Source organism: Limanda limanda, chromosome 11 (assembly GCF_963576545.1).
Source record: "Limanda limanda chromosome 11, fLimLim1.1, whole genome shotgun sequence".
In the NCBI taxonomy this organism is placed as follows: Eukaryota; Metazoa; Chordata; class Actinopteri; order Pleuronectiformes; family Pleuronectidae; genus Limanda; species Limanda limanda.
The window spans coordinates 15,875,844-15,892,899 of record NC_083646.1 but is presented as its reverse complement, the minus strand read 5'-3'; the positions used below and the strand labels follow the sequence as shown (position 1 = coordinate 15,892,899).

The window sequence follows — 17,056 nt, the reverse complement described above, 5'->3', positions numbered from 1 at the left end:
TCAAACTATTTCAACGACCTTTACAGCACCCCCCCCCCCCTTTGACTTTCCTAAGGAGGGAAATCAAATGTTTAGAAACCTGAGCTTTCCTCCAGAGCAGGAGGGAGGTGACCACATTACGCCCACTGATTGTTTAATGTCACATCCTGAATATACAGCTGAATATCAAGTATGTAGATGATCTGTTGATCTGATCTGTTGCCCTGACCTCTGTCTGGATCATGTTGATGCGTCGAGAGCAGAGGGTTTTGACACAGTTGTAGATATCGACCACGCCTTCACACTCGGCCATGTCCAACATGACGTCCAGCACGATGTAGCAGCCGGTGCGGCCCGCCCCCACGCTGGAATAACCCAAAAACAAAAACAAGAACAAGAACATCTTTCATGAGGAGTCATTAACAATCTTACAACCAATGTTTTGAGAGTTATGTATGTCTGCTCAGAGCCTATGATATTAAAGCTCTGTGATTTAACAGATAATGGGAGTGTTGGTGGCCACCACAACAAACCAGGATAGGGTCATGACAATTGTTAAGCTTGCACTAGTTATATAAATACTTTCATTTAGGCCTTGAAATTACTAAAAACTTATTTTGTTGATTAATCAATACGTTTTGGCTGTATCTTTTTTTGAATATTAAGCTAATGGAAGCTTTAACCTAACAACAAGAGAAAAATCTGAAAGTGATGAGTACTGTTAAATTTAAGTGAGCTTTTCTTATATCTGATTGAATAAAGGTTAGTTTTGCATGAAAACCGAAAGGTGCTATGTCAGATTTTGCCTTTATTTAGCTTCAAGGTCAATTGATTCTCTTCTAACCTCTGTCTATTCATTCGAATGTAACCCAACGCTACGTATGAAGACAGAAAAAAATAAGGTACTTCTTTGTAGAAAAATTAAGTAAAAGAGATATGTTGTAAGTTGTTATTTGTGTTACAGGACAGGTAGCCCTTCCAGGTAGAACGTGACAACAGCAGAGCTGCACTCTTAGACTGGAAAAAGTATTTTCACGGGCTTGTGCTGCCAGGCTCTCTCTCTCTCATTCGACCACTGTGATGATCACCTGTGAACCATCGCTGAACCCGGCCAGTGCAGCTCAAACCCCCATTCTATCTGAAAAGGCCTTGAAGATGCAAACAGCTGCTCACAACTGCCTCCATCTGTCACTTCAGCTCGTGGTGATAATAAATCTCTTCAAAGATAATAGGATTGATAAACATAATAACCTATTGCGATGTTTTTTATATATACTTTGGAGAAGGAAATAGAAGAACAGATGGTTTATAAGAAGACAGGTTACAGCAGTTGCTATAATGGGTTACCTGCAGTGGACGACCACCGGGCCAGCGTCAGGAGGCGTGGAGGCTTTCACTCTTCGTATAAAGGCCAGCAGTCCAGTGGCATGATAGGGCACCCCGTGCTCAGGCCAGGATGTGAAGTGGAACTGACGCACCTCGTGCTTGGTTGAGTATCCTCTCTGTCGAAACAAACACAGAACACACATTAGCATTACATGTAAAACAATACATTTATGTGGCTTGCATCCTAACCCTTGTAGCCCGCAGGCTGCTGTTTTATCCAAGACATGCTGCCATCCATTCAGAGGCATTCCCCCCACAATGAGAGATGTGGAAAGTTTTTGGGTTCAGTGTGATGACAACCAGGACATTATTTATGTGGGGTGTTAGGTCTTCTAGGAGAGTATGGCCTCTGGGCATCATATCCTAGAATCAGCTGCAATGTGAGAGACACGCAGAAAGGAATTACTGCGGCTCAGGGAGGGCGGGGAGGTTTCTCCTCTCCACTGGGAGGCTGCTGCCGTCTCACAGCAATTTCTTCCTCTGTACAGATTTGACAAAGTAAAGCAATGCAAAGCAAAGGTTTGCTGAAGACAGAAAACTAAAAAAGGGGGGGAAAGAGCTATGAAAAACAAGCTGTCACCAGCTCCCAAATTTGTGCCGATTTGAATAAGCGGCAGCGTGTGCCCGTGGAGAGCGGCTGTGACAGTGGCATGATAGTGCCGTGTTTGTGCCAGTGTCACCCCAGAGCTGCTCTTCTAGCCCTTCCACAGAGAGATCCTGGGGCGATTGACAGGATGGAGGTCACCGGGGGCATAGCACTGTAACAGCTATGTTGGAAAGACGGAAGGGGCATTCAGATAGCTGCTGATGTTAATTCCTCTAAATGTGGATGTGTGGACCTCATGCCTATCAGCACTAAGCAGGTATCTAATCTGTAAAATTAGTTCTAATTTTAATTCTTACTTCACCAGGTAACCAGGGAAACATGGACAAATTATGTTCATGAATAGATAACAGAAAGAAACCACACACATATTAATTTCTGCCCTTACAGAGCAGTGAAATTAAGAATATTATAACATATATTAACAGATGCAAAAGAGGGTAGCTAAACAAAGGTAGTAATGTAAATGTCAGATCAGCTCACCCTCTCCAAGGCAAATGTACGGACTGTGTATTCAGCCAGTGTCTCTGTCTTCAGCAGAGTGATTTGAATGTCCCCATACATCTCACTTTCATCCGGCCAATATTTACAGCATTTCACCTGATTGGAAAAAAGGAAAGCAAAGGAGTTAAACCTTGTGTTATCACTACTACAAAAGGTGTCACATGAATTGATCTGTTTGATGGGTAAAGTGAAAATGTCTCGGAACAGTTTTGTTTAAATGCAGCATATTCAAATCTTCTCGGTCCTCTGGCGTTAAATATAACCTTTATTTAAAAAGTAATAAGCAACATAATCCACCCTCCATTTATATTCCAGCTTCTCTAAAAATGAAAAACAGCGTTTCAATATTATAATGGTAGGTTTGAGAGGTAATATTATAAGGTAACAATGAGATAAGCTCTGGTTTGGATTGTGCTGGTGGGGTGATTATTTCAGGATTATTTTCCTGATTTTAGTGAATAAGGTTATCAACTATAATCAAATGGACTTTTAGCAACAACATAGCATTTGTTTTTCTTTAAATTACCGGTAACCAAACTATAGATGTGAAAAGCGTGAGTTTCCTTATTGCACTGTGCCAGTTTGGGCTGTGTGTGGCGGTCCCTTCCTTTATATTTGAAATTGATGCATTGCAGTCAGACAGATTGCATGACTAGATATTGTAATAACATTGAACAAGATACATTTTAACGATCCATTTGACAGTAAGGGATAAAGTAACAACAAAAAAAAGGGAATCTGTGTCATAATTTTGAATTAAGTGATCATAAGAAATATTAAGTCCTACATCTGTTAGTTTAACCAGAACAGAGGAATATTGGTGTGGAATTTATATAAAAAATTCAACAGTTTTACCTCAAATATTGCAGAAGAACAAAAACAACCTGTTCCTCTGCAGATATGTCATCTCAGAGGGCAAAGAAAAGAAAAGCCCAACAATCACAGAATGGTGGGAAGCATAATGAACAGGAGGCATCAATTTTTTTTCATCAGCATCAGGCACAAAGGAGGTAATTTTCTTTTTCTTATTTAATAGAGGTGTTATCTGGATTCAGCTACACAGACCAGTCCTTATTTGTTGACTGTTCCCTGAATTGTTGAGGTGGAAAACCAAATTGGATGAAGGCTCACTGCTAGAAAAATGGTGTCATTTTAACCATCCACTGAGGTAATGTGCTTCTCTTTCCTACGGTGAAAAGAGGATGGAATACTTACTGCAGATTTCACACGCTACAGGTATTTATGTGAGGTGGAGAATAACGGTGCAAAAGTCAAGCCATTAAGGCTGTGTAATCATGCAGTGTATGTAAGGACAGCTGCCCTAGATATGTGGCTGAGGTTATTTTTATATGCGTCACAAGTATTTTATAGCTAATTTTATGGGCTCTATAATCATACCATCATAATGTAGATTCCTATCATTAATCATGGCCGTCTCGCAATGATGATGTCATAATAAGGGTTAATCCAAATGCCATAAAAAATGCAACATCAAGTTTAACAGCACTGCAGAGACTTTGTGCAGACGTGTCTTTCATTTTTCTTGATATCTAGAAGTTAAAGGAATAGTTTGACATTTTGGGGCATTCATTTCTCGTTGGGTGAGAAGACATATAACTCTCCCAAGTTCTTAGCTTAGTTTAGCATAAAGGCTGGAAACCGAGGGTCCTGTGAGATCTTATCAAACAAACCAAACATTCAAATAGACACCAAAACGTTCCCAAATGTGCCACGTGTCTGAGCACTGGGCGATGACAGGAGGAGGACAGGGACTGAACATCACTTACCCTGCCAACCTCCACCAGCTTAGTGATCATGACGATGCTGAAACAGTTCTCCTGCCACACCATCCTCCAAAAATCATACAGAGTCTCCTGCTTGGGTCCTGCTGGGAAGACAGAAGAAATAAGAGTGAAAGGCAAACGGCAGCATCAAACCACTTGGTACATGAAAATTCTTGTCACTGTGAGAACTTGTATAATTGCGACCTAATTGTCCTTTTCCCGTACGGCAAGGTACCGATCTCTCAAAATACAGCCATCAATGGAGTTATTGGGAATTGAAGGCAGAAAGGGTGACAGAAAACCAGCAGCGGCTTATGATGAAAGCCTCAAGGAAAATCTGTAGTTGTCATGTGAAGGAAGACAAATTCAGGAATTGAGATCCAACTCAAAAAAGAGGATCACATAGGAAATAAATACTTAAAAAGACAAAGTGCTGCTGACGATTTTCAGTTTTTTCTTGCAAGGTATATCTGCTGCTCTCTGTTTCTGTGACAAGGGGAAGGAAGGGGAGCTGGTGCCAGATAAGAAGAGGAGTAGAATTTAAGTGACTGTGTGATGGGAGAGAAACTGACACTCATTAAAACTCATTATGGTCATTACCACATAAGGAAAAGGGGCCATCCGACCATGATCTGTGTTCAAAACCTCAGCCAAGGAGGTTATGGTTTTTTTTTGTCTGCTTTTGTTTGATATTTTGCAGGAGTACGAAAAAAATTGAATCGGTGGATGACAACAAAACTTGGTGGAAGGATGTGGTGTGGATGCTAAGAGACCCCATTCAATTTTGGTAAAGATCCGAATCAGAAAAAAAAAAAAAATGGGAAAATCGAACACCCATACACACACACAGTGTCCATCTCTGTGCTAGCTGTAGTGGTTGAAATACAGGTTCTCCTTTCGACGAAGAATATGCCGCCCAACATGTCACAGATATCGAGTAGCTTTGACTAATGTGTGTAATTAATCACCTGTTCTAATGATTAATTCAGTAACATCAACAACACAGTGTTCATAGGCTGCTAGTCACCTTTTGATTTGCCAGAAAGATGGTTTTGGCAAGGGACTGTGTATGAGTAGGCTCATTGGCTGGATCATCTTCAATTTATTACAAGGTGCTCACCATCCTGAATCCCCCTCCCCCCACACACACACAATAGCCTTGCTGGGATACTCACCCTGAGTGGCGATGAAGTGGTTGGATCGATGGTAGCCCTGAAAGAGAGAAGAGGGATGACATGCTGAGTAAGCCTTCTACCGCTCAGGCACAGCTGTATGAGAGGGTGTCTCTCGGTCTCACCCATTTTTCTTTTTTCTCCTTCATCTTTTCTGCATTCTGCTATCCTCCTGACCCACACTCAGCAACTGTGCAAACGTGTTTTCCTGTGTAGTTCCTGCACTGGCTGACCTATTGCTGACCACAGACCATGGCTTTGCCCTCTGCTCCTCAGAGTTTGGAGCAGTTGAGGCCACACATAGTAAATATGAAATCTAGTAGAAATTCTGATACATTTCTGAAAAAGTGATCTCTAAAGTGAGTCTGGACGGCTGACTGAACAACGCCTGAATCCCTGTGACACTTTAATAAAGATATGACAGAGAAACTAAAGGTTCACGTCTCCTCAATTTCAGGTGTTAGAATCATTCATCAAACTCTTGTTCAGAGTCCTGACCACAGACTGTAAATAAAGATGGACGACCAAGCTCCAGCTAACTACACAGTGGAGGTCGGGAGATGGAAACATGGTTTCAAGGTCCAATCCATACACATTCTGGACCAATCAAAAGTCAGTCTTTAGCTGTCAATCACGACATTTCACCTTGTTTTTAAGGTTAAAACTAATCTTACCAGACAAATTTGCCCTTAAACATACATCAGTGTGATAAGAACAACCTTAAACGACAAAATAAGTATTTCCAAGAAATTGTATGTATATGCACTTTGACATTTTAGTTTGGTCCATCCGCTAACACTGGAGAGACACGATTTATCCTGATCAAGATAATTTGGCTTTACTTTTTGTGAGCCGTCAGGTCATCCATCTTAACCCTCTGTGGTCCTGTCCCATAAAAACTGATTCTCACTGAAAATGCTCTATGCACTATATCTGAGTTGATCATTTTAAAAAATAAAGCCATTTCTAATTTTTCAAAATGAGAATACTTTTACTCTAGTCAAGTAGAAGAATGTGTTACACCGGTTTCACCTTTATTCATATCACAACCAGCATGAACCATCTCCTAGGGCAAACATTTTGTGTACAGTCTGAGATGCTACATATCAAAGGGAGCGGCAGCCTTTGATATAGATGACAGATATTTTCGTATGGTGAGTATGTGGGGTGAATATGAATGAACAATGAGATGTGTCACCTCAACTGCCATGAGGGGAATAAACATGACTCCCTGAGGGGTTTTGAGCATTTTAAGGCCGAGAAAACTGTCATAGGTAGTAACTACTGCTTATATCTCACTTTGCGGGTGTACATGAGAAACCTTTTTCCTAGAGTCCATGAAAACATCTCCTGGAAAACCTCACCGATGTGTTGGTTCACCTTCATTTGTCATTTTTGAGAGGAGCAGCTGGAAGGATAATTGATTCTCCGATTACCTTACACGAGTCTGTGACGTGGAGAGGGCAGGTCAGGAATAATCTGAACAGACTCCCGAGCCCATCGGCTCTCATCACATCAGCATGATGGGATGATCCACACTGATAACATTTGATATCATTTAGCAGAAGGCGTCTTTCGTGTTGCTGATGGAACGCAGAACTGAATTGCATCCAGTCGGATAAACAGGGGACAAGTTTGAAATGGAGATGGATGACCAGTGTTGTGAGGCCTACTATCCACAATTCCTCTGGCCCTGGCCAAACACTATCAGCATGAATGATACCTCTCTTCTATTTAAGATGAACAGCAGAGCAACTAAACCTCCGTCTTGACCACTTATGAGAACTCACTAAGACAGCAGGGTCCTCTATCTGTTTTTCTTTGGTTCTTTTTTTGGGTAAATGTGGCCAAAACCTGAGACACACTGACCTTTGAGCATTTGTGGATAGAGGAAAGTGGGAAGAGGAGAGGGAGGTGGAAAGGGAAGAAAGGGGGAAAAGAGCAAAGACAGAGCGATGGCAGGCTGAAGAAGGAGCAGTGAAGTACTTACTTCCCTGTTAATCCGAATCTACAGGTTCCAAGGTTGAGGAAATGGGAAAAAGAAGACATATAGGCTAGTTAATGAGAGAAGCTTTTTGTAAAGAGGAGTGATGGTTACAGAGAGGTGGTAAGAGGTCTGTATACCTGAAAGTGGGTATTTTTATAATGGTAACTCAAAACTTATAATCATCGTGTTTTTATTTCCTGTAATGTTTTCATTGCTTTTTAAAAATGAAAGTTAGTTTTAGTAAAAAAAAACTTATGTCAGTTTTGTTATGGGTTTTTTTAAAGGAAAAAAAAGAAAAACAGGCAAACTCTTGCAATCGTCAAGACTGTGTGGGTGGGGTTTGATCATATTTGATATTTGGGCCACACAACAACAAAAAAAACTATTTCCCAATAGTCTGTTTTGGTTCAAATGCTGCTAAGGTGACGTGGGAGGAGCTACTTCAGGCGTCCCTGCATGGTTGTGTGAGTTAAAGTCACATCTTTCCCACTAACAATACTAATAAGAGTTGGAGCTCCTCTGGTTTGGATCAGCGTGTAAAAACTAGAAGTGACTAGTACAAGCCTCCACATGTAGAGACTTTGTTAATTCACTAAGCTACATTTCCCATGGTGCATCTCAATAGGAAATATACAAAATACCAAATTAGGAAGCTTAGGCGTACTTTGGAGGGAGCCACTAATGGTGTGCGAAAGATACAACATTAACATACTTTGGCAAATCATTTACATTAATCTTCGAATTCTGGGTCAATTTTGGATTAACTCCACAGCTGCAACAAATCGTTTTCTTCGCAGGTTCAATGAAAACGTATTTTGAAACATCCATTGCTCATGGGTATTGTTTCGTGCTGATATGCTGAGCCAAACTGACTCCACAAAACAAAGTTAAAGTAATTAGAAGTGGTGGCTGTAACAGCAAACTATGGAGTCATTACATCCTCTGGGGAGTTACATGTTCTATGTTAAGTGTTAACAGTGAGAATATTATCAAGAAAACTTAAAGTGGGAATACAGAGAGGCATTAGGGTCCTTAGAACCCAGCGGGCTATCATAATTAGTGGCTGTACTGGCACAGAGACATACTGTATGTGAAATTACTGCTTTATATATCCCACTTGGAAAAGCGAGGATAAAAGTCTATGGGCAGAAATATGTTATATGAAAAGAAATTTAACTGTGCAGGCATTCATGCAAGCCCCTATTAATCCGACCTCAATCGTTTCAGTGCCGTAAGATGAGTCTTACCCAAGTAATGTACATATTCCTTTACACCAGGCAAAGATGGAGTTTGTAAGTGTTTTTCGTTGCGTGACACCTGCTAATTACACCTTGTTGCTTTTTAGATGCAGATGGAATGTAAATCAGCAGCAGTGGTGCACTGGGCCGTCAAAAACATGCAAAATCAGGCTATGCACACCACAGCCGAGCAAAGGGTCTGACATTAAGTGGCAGAGAACGAGAGCTCGCATTTTGTCAACTCTGTTTTTGACACCGAAATAATGTTTCAGAGGAAACTTTTCCATTTAACCTCTGGTGATATAATCGCAGGCTGTCCAAAATATATGCCGCTGTGGCTGGGTAGTTTCTTTTTAGCATGCAGGGTCCGTTTTTTCAGAGCGTAACAACACTGACACTGTAGTGGCTGTTAAGTGGTGTTTTCCTACTAATGCCCGAACCTCTGTGCCTTTAACGCTAATGGCGACCCTAACAATAACTACAGACCTAACTACAGACCAGGATGTTAATGCCCTCTCACTGTAATGAACTCTCTGAAAGCATATCACTGCTAGCCATTCTCAACAGAGAAAGAAAAGAGAGAAAAGCCCTGGGGTAGCAAGCCATTTCCTGACCAAAAATCTACTTTTCGCCCACTGAAAATATTAATATCAGTTATTTTTCAAGTATGAATCTTTATAAAGATTTTGAATGAGACATGATTTTTTCAACCCCTTCTCAACCTCAAACAGCAGTGGGAGTACATCAGCACGCCTCAGCTTCTCCCACAGCGCCATGTTTACTTTAATGTAGTCCCAATAGAGTGCCAGACTTCCTTTGACATAACTCAAATGATGAGCGACAACTGAGGAATATGACAACAAATTCACAGGGGAACCTAAATAAAAGTTTTCATCTACAGTATATATCTGGTAGTAAAAATATCTTTTATTTTTTCAGAATCTTTTTTTAAAACTTCTGCTCCTCTGCTCTCTGAATAAACACAGCCCCATCTAGGTTCTTTTTATGAATGAAAGCACGCATGAATGAGACTGTGTGAGACACATTAGCAACATATACATGTATTTCATATGATCAGTGAGAATGTTACTGTGGTGCTGCATGTGTGGCAGACAGTTAAGGTGAACAGTGGAAAGGATCATCATCTCCTCCCATCCCATCAAGAGATTGAATAACAGCAATCATTGTCTATTTAATTTAGGGGGATTTGCAGCATCTTACAGAAAGGTTCATCTCCTCTCCGTTTAATGCATTAAGTCCACTCCGCTTTAATAAAAGTGATAGCAGAGTTGGTGTTGGGTCAGGGACTCAATTTACAGACCATGGCATCTGGCAAAACACTGCAAAGGAGGGTGTTTGATTGGATGAGAGCTTCCAGGTGAAAGTGGGCCAGCAGACTGGTGGGCTTACGGGAATGAGAGAGATGGACTGTGGCTTTGAAGTGTATGAGAGAAAGAGTCACAGCAAAGGCGGACAATTCGTTTCCCTGTGTCAAACAGGGGCAGAAAAACTGAATCACACTTACGTCAATATAGTTTGCATTGATGTAATCTGAGTTGGGGTCTCCCAGGAGAGGGTGGAGCTTAACTCTGTGGCGGTCATCTGAGACAGAACAAAAAGTACAAGATCAAAGCAATTTTGAGAAACAACGTTTGAACAGTTTTTTTTTTAATGCAGGATGAAATGGATTCTGATGACTTACATCCCAGCAAAGTGTCGGGCCTCCCTTTGGTTTTGTCCTTCTTCTTTGTGCTGTCCCAGCCATCAAAGAAACTCTGCAGTAACAAAAGAAGTGTAACACTTCAAGAACAGTGTCTTTGAATAAACCATTCAAATATCCCAGAGAAGAACAGTCTCTTTTAATTATATGGGTGAAAAGGAAATGTGTTTTTCATGGATAGCATTATCAAAACCTATCCTCACATCTCTTAAGTGTGGCTAAGGCTTACACCAAGAGTCCCTGTATCCTATGGAGAGGAGGACGGTTTATGCATCATATGCAATTAGACAAATGTCCATGAGCATTGTGTAGTCTTTGCCTGATTTGTGAGCCACCTGGTTGTGTATATTCTCATTGCCATAGTTATAGTAGATTTTTGTATACAATGGCTATGATAACAGTTATTACCTAACTCCAAATCAACAATTTGCTAAACCCCTAACCAACCCCAAAGGTTTATGCTCCAACAACCTTAGCCATCGCTGGCTGACGTTGACACATCACATTCATACAAATTGAATCACTGGTGGGTCCTCATATGTCCTCGTATGCCACAATTTAGCGTCCAATGTGGTGCTAGAGTAAGCCTGTAAACAGCCTCTTCAGATTCATGAACACAAACGCACACACACACACAAAAATACACGCTGAGACACTGCATCAGCCCAGTCTACCCCCTGTGGTTTTCAGCCACTAGGAGGAATTTGGTTTTTCGAAACTCTGCCCAAGTCTACATGCTGAGCAGCGGATTACATCGTGGTTCTCCCCACAGAGAGCCAAGAACTAGCAAAATCCTGCCTAGGATTATACACCCTCCCCCAAAAATTGTTCTCGTCTTTCCTAGCATTCTCTCAGGGTCGGTCTCTCTCGCTCTCTCTCTCTCTCTCTTTGAATCCTGCAGACTCTTTACCTCCGTCTACCTCTCTTCATCATTCTTCCATCATTATTTCTCTCCCTGTCCACCTCTTCCATCTTTATCCTCTACATTTTTGACACTAGACCTCTGAGTTCCCAGTTTCTCTACTCACACCACTCCTCTGCGCAGCCCTCGAGAGGAAAGAGAAAAGCATTAAGGAAAAACACAACTAGAATTACAGCTTCTCTGTTATATGTCTCCAACAACCAGTCAAATAGCAAAAAATATCGTCAAAGTTTCCCTTCTGTTTCTGAATAATGCCAGATACAAGATACATTGTCAATTTGTTTCAATTGAAACATGTATATAAATGCAGTAAATTAAAGAAATACTGGATACACATGCAAAAGATAAATCAATTGAAACAGATATTTCAGGTTGGATTTATGGATTTGAAGAAGAAAATTGAAATGCTTTAGTAAAAAGTTCCAGTATCAGACTTGGTGGAAAAGTTGTGAAATCCAGTCATTAGACCATGTTGGGCATTGTTTGAGTGACAGTTACAGAAGTGCTATGAAAAGGCACCTTTCCAATCACGCCTGTCACACAGAAAAGACTGCCCAACATTTTCATACAGTTTTCATGAATACAAATACAAAAATGGCACTTACTTACAGCCCTTTGTAGTTTTGCTTTATTTATGAAGAAATTGTACTTTCTTGATTCTTGTTGTTTGGGTTTGTACCCTCGGGGTTCAATGCACTTATTGAAAATCGCTTTGGATAAAAGCATCAGCTAAATGAAATGTAATGTTAAGCAATGTAATGTTTCAATGTTGAGTACTATAAAGATCACCGGTAATGACCCTAAGGGAAAATTATAAGTGGTGTCTAAGGGGTTAATATTACCATAGTCAAAAATGTGCATCAACAATCACTTTTCTACAAAGTTTTGGAAAGACAGCTCTAGATTTGTTAAAATAAGAAACTTTTTTTTTTTTAGATACAGAAACAATATCATAAAAAAGAGGTTTGTATGATATTTGAATGAATTTGTCTATTAACCTAACACCAAAGAATATGTGTTCGGTAACTCTCTCAATATTGGATCCTTGTGCAGAGGAAGAATGAAAGTTTTTATTACAATAACACCAGCTCAAGAAAACAACTTTAAGATTGTTGAATAAGAGAGAGACATAGGCTTTCCACAGCCAGCTGAGAAGAGTCATCAATAGGACCTAGAATTGAACATTGCGGATCACCCTTATGATTTGCAAAAACTCTAAACCAATAATCCCTAAATTAACAGAATGGTGCTGATTAGACAAGTAACCCAGGAACAAGCTAAAGCACTTAAAGTGAAATCAATGTAACGGAGTTGACAGCAGCTGCCAGTGCCACACATACAAGCCCCTTCACAACTCAACTGTAAATTCTTGATCAGTGTTTTTACAGAACAAAGGGGTTCTTCAGGGAAATAAAAACCTATACCTGCCATGGGAGTGTAATATGATACTCCTCATCATTTTCTTTCATAATAGAGAGAGACACTCCATCAAAACACATAATCTTGTGCAGAGGAAAATAAAACACAAAGGCGTGTGTATCGATTTTTTTTTGAGCGGAGTGTATTCTGCCCATGAGGGACACTTTAATGAGTCTACAAGCAGAGTTTCAGGGAGGAAACCATGAACCAGAGACAAAAGACATTTTCTCTTTTTCATGAAAAAAGGGCCGTTGGTGACAGGGATGGACTTCTCTCGGGGTTGTGATCTTAACTCTCAACCACAATCCTTCCAGTAGGGGGAGGTTTTCAGAGTTCTGGCCCCCCATTCATTATGTGCCATGAATCACATAACTAGAAATAGCGGGAGGGTCATAAGCAATGTTGTGCAAATAAATTGTTTGTATTTGAATTTCTGTTGAGGACCAAATCAGGATTGTGCATTGGTAAAAAACTAACAAAAGACTTTAACCGAGCAGGGACCTATGATTTAAAATATATAATGGCAGTGCAAGGGGAGTCCCTTGAGAGTGAATGCCAAACCACTGAGGTAAAATACATACAGAATATTTGATTTATTCAATCCACATGAGTTTTAATTATCTGAGCATCGTCAGGATCAATGAGGAGCATTGCCTGTCTTCTACTGTTAGAGCGTCCTATCATCTAACCTCCAAATATCAGACCCACATTAATATTACATGCTTTATATTTAATCTCTACTGTGAGAAATTGAAAGAACAACTTAATATGTGAGATGTCTTCCTCTTCCTCCAGTTGGTTGGGACCCTTAATGGCCGTACTGCTCAATGTATCACAGTCTTGTGATTGCCTTTGCATATTAGAGATAATTAATGTTGCAATATATTCTTCAGCAGGAGGTAAATACTAACTGGTAGGAGGTTATTTGGAGGGTACAGGGAAGTGAAGACAAAAGTGCTCCTGTCCCACATTTCTTCCTCCATACTCTTTTCTCTTTCCTCCCTTCCCACTTAACACTCCCAGACTCCCCTACAATCTGTTTGAAGAGGACAGGGGACTCACTATAGCTACAGTAACTCTGGAGATGTTTAGCCTCGTCAGGCCTGCTGTCACTGCAGAGGTCTTATTTGGCCCAAAATGCTCATGATTTATTCATATGCTCAGCAACAGTAGGATCCAGATGCCTAATTAACCCTGATAATTAATTTCAGCGGGTGGCGAGTGGTACTAAGATTATGTCAGAGGAGGAATGATGGTCTATAATTTTTGCAAATATCCTTTCAACTTACATGACTCCTTTAAGTTTGTGGATATCCACAATATCTGTTAACTGCACATGATAGCAGTCAATGAAGATTAAAGACCAAACTACTCAACTTGACTTCATCACAATCTCATCTTAATGGGACAACCAATTGACCCCTAGAGAGGCAGACTCCCAACCCATTGGCTGTGTGATGAAATGTGTCGAGTGGTATTAAAAACTGATGCATCCTCTACTCCACTGTAACTTATTTCAGTGTGGATGTTGGTCTTATATACTTTTTTGTGCCCGTGTGCTTACACTGAAAATCAATTTTCTTTGGAGATAAATTTAATGGATCACTCACACAGACTCCACTAAGAGGATTAGAATTTTTTTGGTGATATGTCAGTTATCTAGGACGAATTTATAGCAGGAATCTGTACTTTTCACACATAGAACTTGAGATCAGTCTCTTCCACCACGGAAGCCTCTGACAAGTGCAACCTCCACTGCTGGTTATATAAGCTAGAACCCACTGGGAATCATCAAGAGGTGCCTGCAGCACAGAAGAGTTTGTCTCGAAGAAGGAAAAATTCTTCAAAATTTTTCTTTAACCTGATTGCAATGGCTCAATTTACAGCCAACCCAACCGAACCTGCCGTCTCTCCAGTCCCATCAAGCAGTGCTACAAAATCTCTTCTAGCCATGAATTCACCTTATTAAATACCAAACAATAAGCATTGATGCTGTCCTCGATAGGGCAAGGAGCTTGACATTCTAGCAGGACCTTGGTATCAAGACACTCTGCAACTATACAGAAGATCCCAGGTCACATCTTTACAGATATACTGAAATAGTGGACTGAATAGTGGACTGAAACAAGACCTCAGGATAGAATGAGGACTATTTGGATCCAGCTGCTTCAAATCCACCAAAAGAATAAACCTCAAACCCATTAAGGTGCTAGAAATGTAATTGATAAATAAACTGATTGGGTGTTGGGTTTTATTTCAATTATTAATTCAAGGATTTGTTGAATTTAGTATAAGTAAAATGGGAAACACATATTCGCCTTTTATTCATATAAGGTAACCGAAACTTTCATTACAGACGTTGATGTTGTGCATCTGTGAGAAAAACAGGGGGAGCTACTTGACTTTATTTCAATGACACATTGGTGTTCAAGAACTCTTAAGTCCACCTGATACTGAAGAGTTTCAGCAAGATACTTGTGTTTCAGCACATGCTACACAGAACACCACAGAAACTTTTCTCTCACCATGGAAACTGAGATGGTATAACTCTCACTCACAGCTGCGGTGCAGTAGCAAATAAAGCTTTCAAAAAATAATACAAACTCAAAGGTAAGTGGACCACTTTTTCATTCCCAGAAATTAAAGGTCAAACCACCTCCAACTGTGACACTGGATTATATATATTTATAAAGATATATGGGTGTTCTTGCTTCTTGCCTCTTAAGTTCTCTTAGTCACTGTGTGTTGAAAGAAATTTGAAGTCATGCTGTTGAATTCACAGTGAAGGTTGGTTGTGGAAAATATGGTTATTGTGTGAATACGGACATAATATATCACATCACATCCTTCCTTAGAGTAATTGTCCATGGTACTTGACTCTAGTGCACCAGCAGCAATAATTCACTGCAATTAAAGACATGTTCATTCCATGTTCTCAGAATAAGAGCTGGGTTTTAAACTCTTTTTGAAATGAATCTATCAAACTAAAACACTTTCTGTTACCAGATATCCACTTCTGATGAATTATTGATTGGTTCAAGTAACCTATAAGTATACACTTGATTAAAATAAAAGCATGTGTCCTGTCTGAAATAACATAAACAATGACACAAACCGACTTGATTGTAATGCCTTTCACTTTCAGGCTTAAATTAATATGTTCAAGAGGGGCATTAATACTCCAACAATTTAATTTCTAAGTTTCTCAAATTATAATGTCGCTGTGACTGTCCACCAGCTGAAGCTCAGATCAAGCTGAAGGATGCAGGAGGATAATAAGTCTAAAAATTAAAGTAGATCTACAATAGAATTAGGAAAGCCCAGACGTATGAGTGACCCAGTCCGTGCCAGGACCTCAAACCAATAGAAATCCTATGGAATGGGCTCAATCAAGACTGAGAGATCAAGACTGATCACAAATGACATCCAAGGAGTGGTCAGCTACAAGGAAAGTGATTGTTTGAGGTAATTGATGCCAAAAGTTTATTAACTCTGCTATGTTTTTATTGCCATTTATTTGTCTTTCTATCTGACAGTCAGCAATATTATTGAAAAAATATTGAACTAATTTGCGGCCCAAGGAAAAACCCATTACATTTTGTGGTGGATCAGATTGTTGGGCAAAATCTTTTTTTCACTTTCTTTAAACATGGCAGAAGAGTTGGATTGACTCAGATTTCCACCAGCACTGCGAAAGTTGTGTTTAGTAAAGACGCAAAACTAGATAAAAACTTCTTATGTGATATCTATATTTGTGACTTTGATGAAGATCTGGTCACATTTTATCGCCAATGAATGTAAAAAAAGCCAGGTGATTCCAAATGGTTCACATACTTTTTCTTACCAAAATATATTTCTCACAACACAACATTCAAAATAAGGCCACAAACACGCACACCGCTCGCTCTCTCATAAATTAACGTGGCTGTCAGAGAAAAAGTGCTGAATGCTGTCTGATTCCTAGTTGTTGGACCTGAAGGATTAGCCAGAGGGGACAAATTTGCAGTAGACAAATCATATTGAATCATTGCGTAGAGGTAAACTAGCAGCAGCAGCGAAAGACTCAGTGCCTGTGGAACTTTCACTCATGTTTTTTCCAACACCCTGATATTACACCCACAAAAATCATGTCCTTGTTCAAAAAAAATATTGCAGCCACACAAGGCAAACCACTGCCCCTCACCGAGTGGAGACCACTACACTTAATTAATGTGCAAAACAAATTGGTAATAAATATTAAATAATATATAAAATATAAAAAATAAACAAAAAAGTCAAAATGTTCATTCCTTCTGCCTTGGATCATATTAGATGCCTCACCTCTAAATTCTGCACATTTTG

At 39.9% G+C, this 17,056-nt stretch overlaps 1 protein-coding gene across 1 annotated transcript in view; it reads right to left on the bottom strand.

Moving 5' to 3' along the window:
- ptprub (protein tyrosine phosphatase receptor type Ub) overlaps positions 1-17,056 on the bottom strand; it is a 165,003-nt gene that overhangs the window by 9,360 nt on the left and 138,587 nt on the right. The window contains exons 17-23 of the mRNA XM_061081460.1: positions 10,357-10,429; positions 10,180-10,256; positions 5,433-5,469; positions 4,261-4,358; positions 2,453-2,569; positions 1,327-1,481; positions 209-344 (exon numbers count right to left, since the gene is read on the bottom strand). Coding sequence (XP_060937443.1) covers positions 209-344; positions 1,327-1,481; positions 2,453-2,569; positions 4,261-4,358; positions 5,433-5,469; positions 10,180-10,256; positions 10,357-10,429 — 693 coding nt within the window. The remainder of the gene's footprint in view (positions 1-208; positions 345-1,326; positions 1,482-2,452; positions 2,570-4,260; positions 4,359-5,432; positions 5,470-10,179; positions 10,257-10,356; positions 10,430-17,056) is intronic.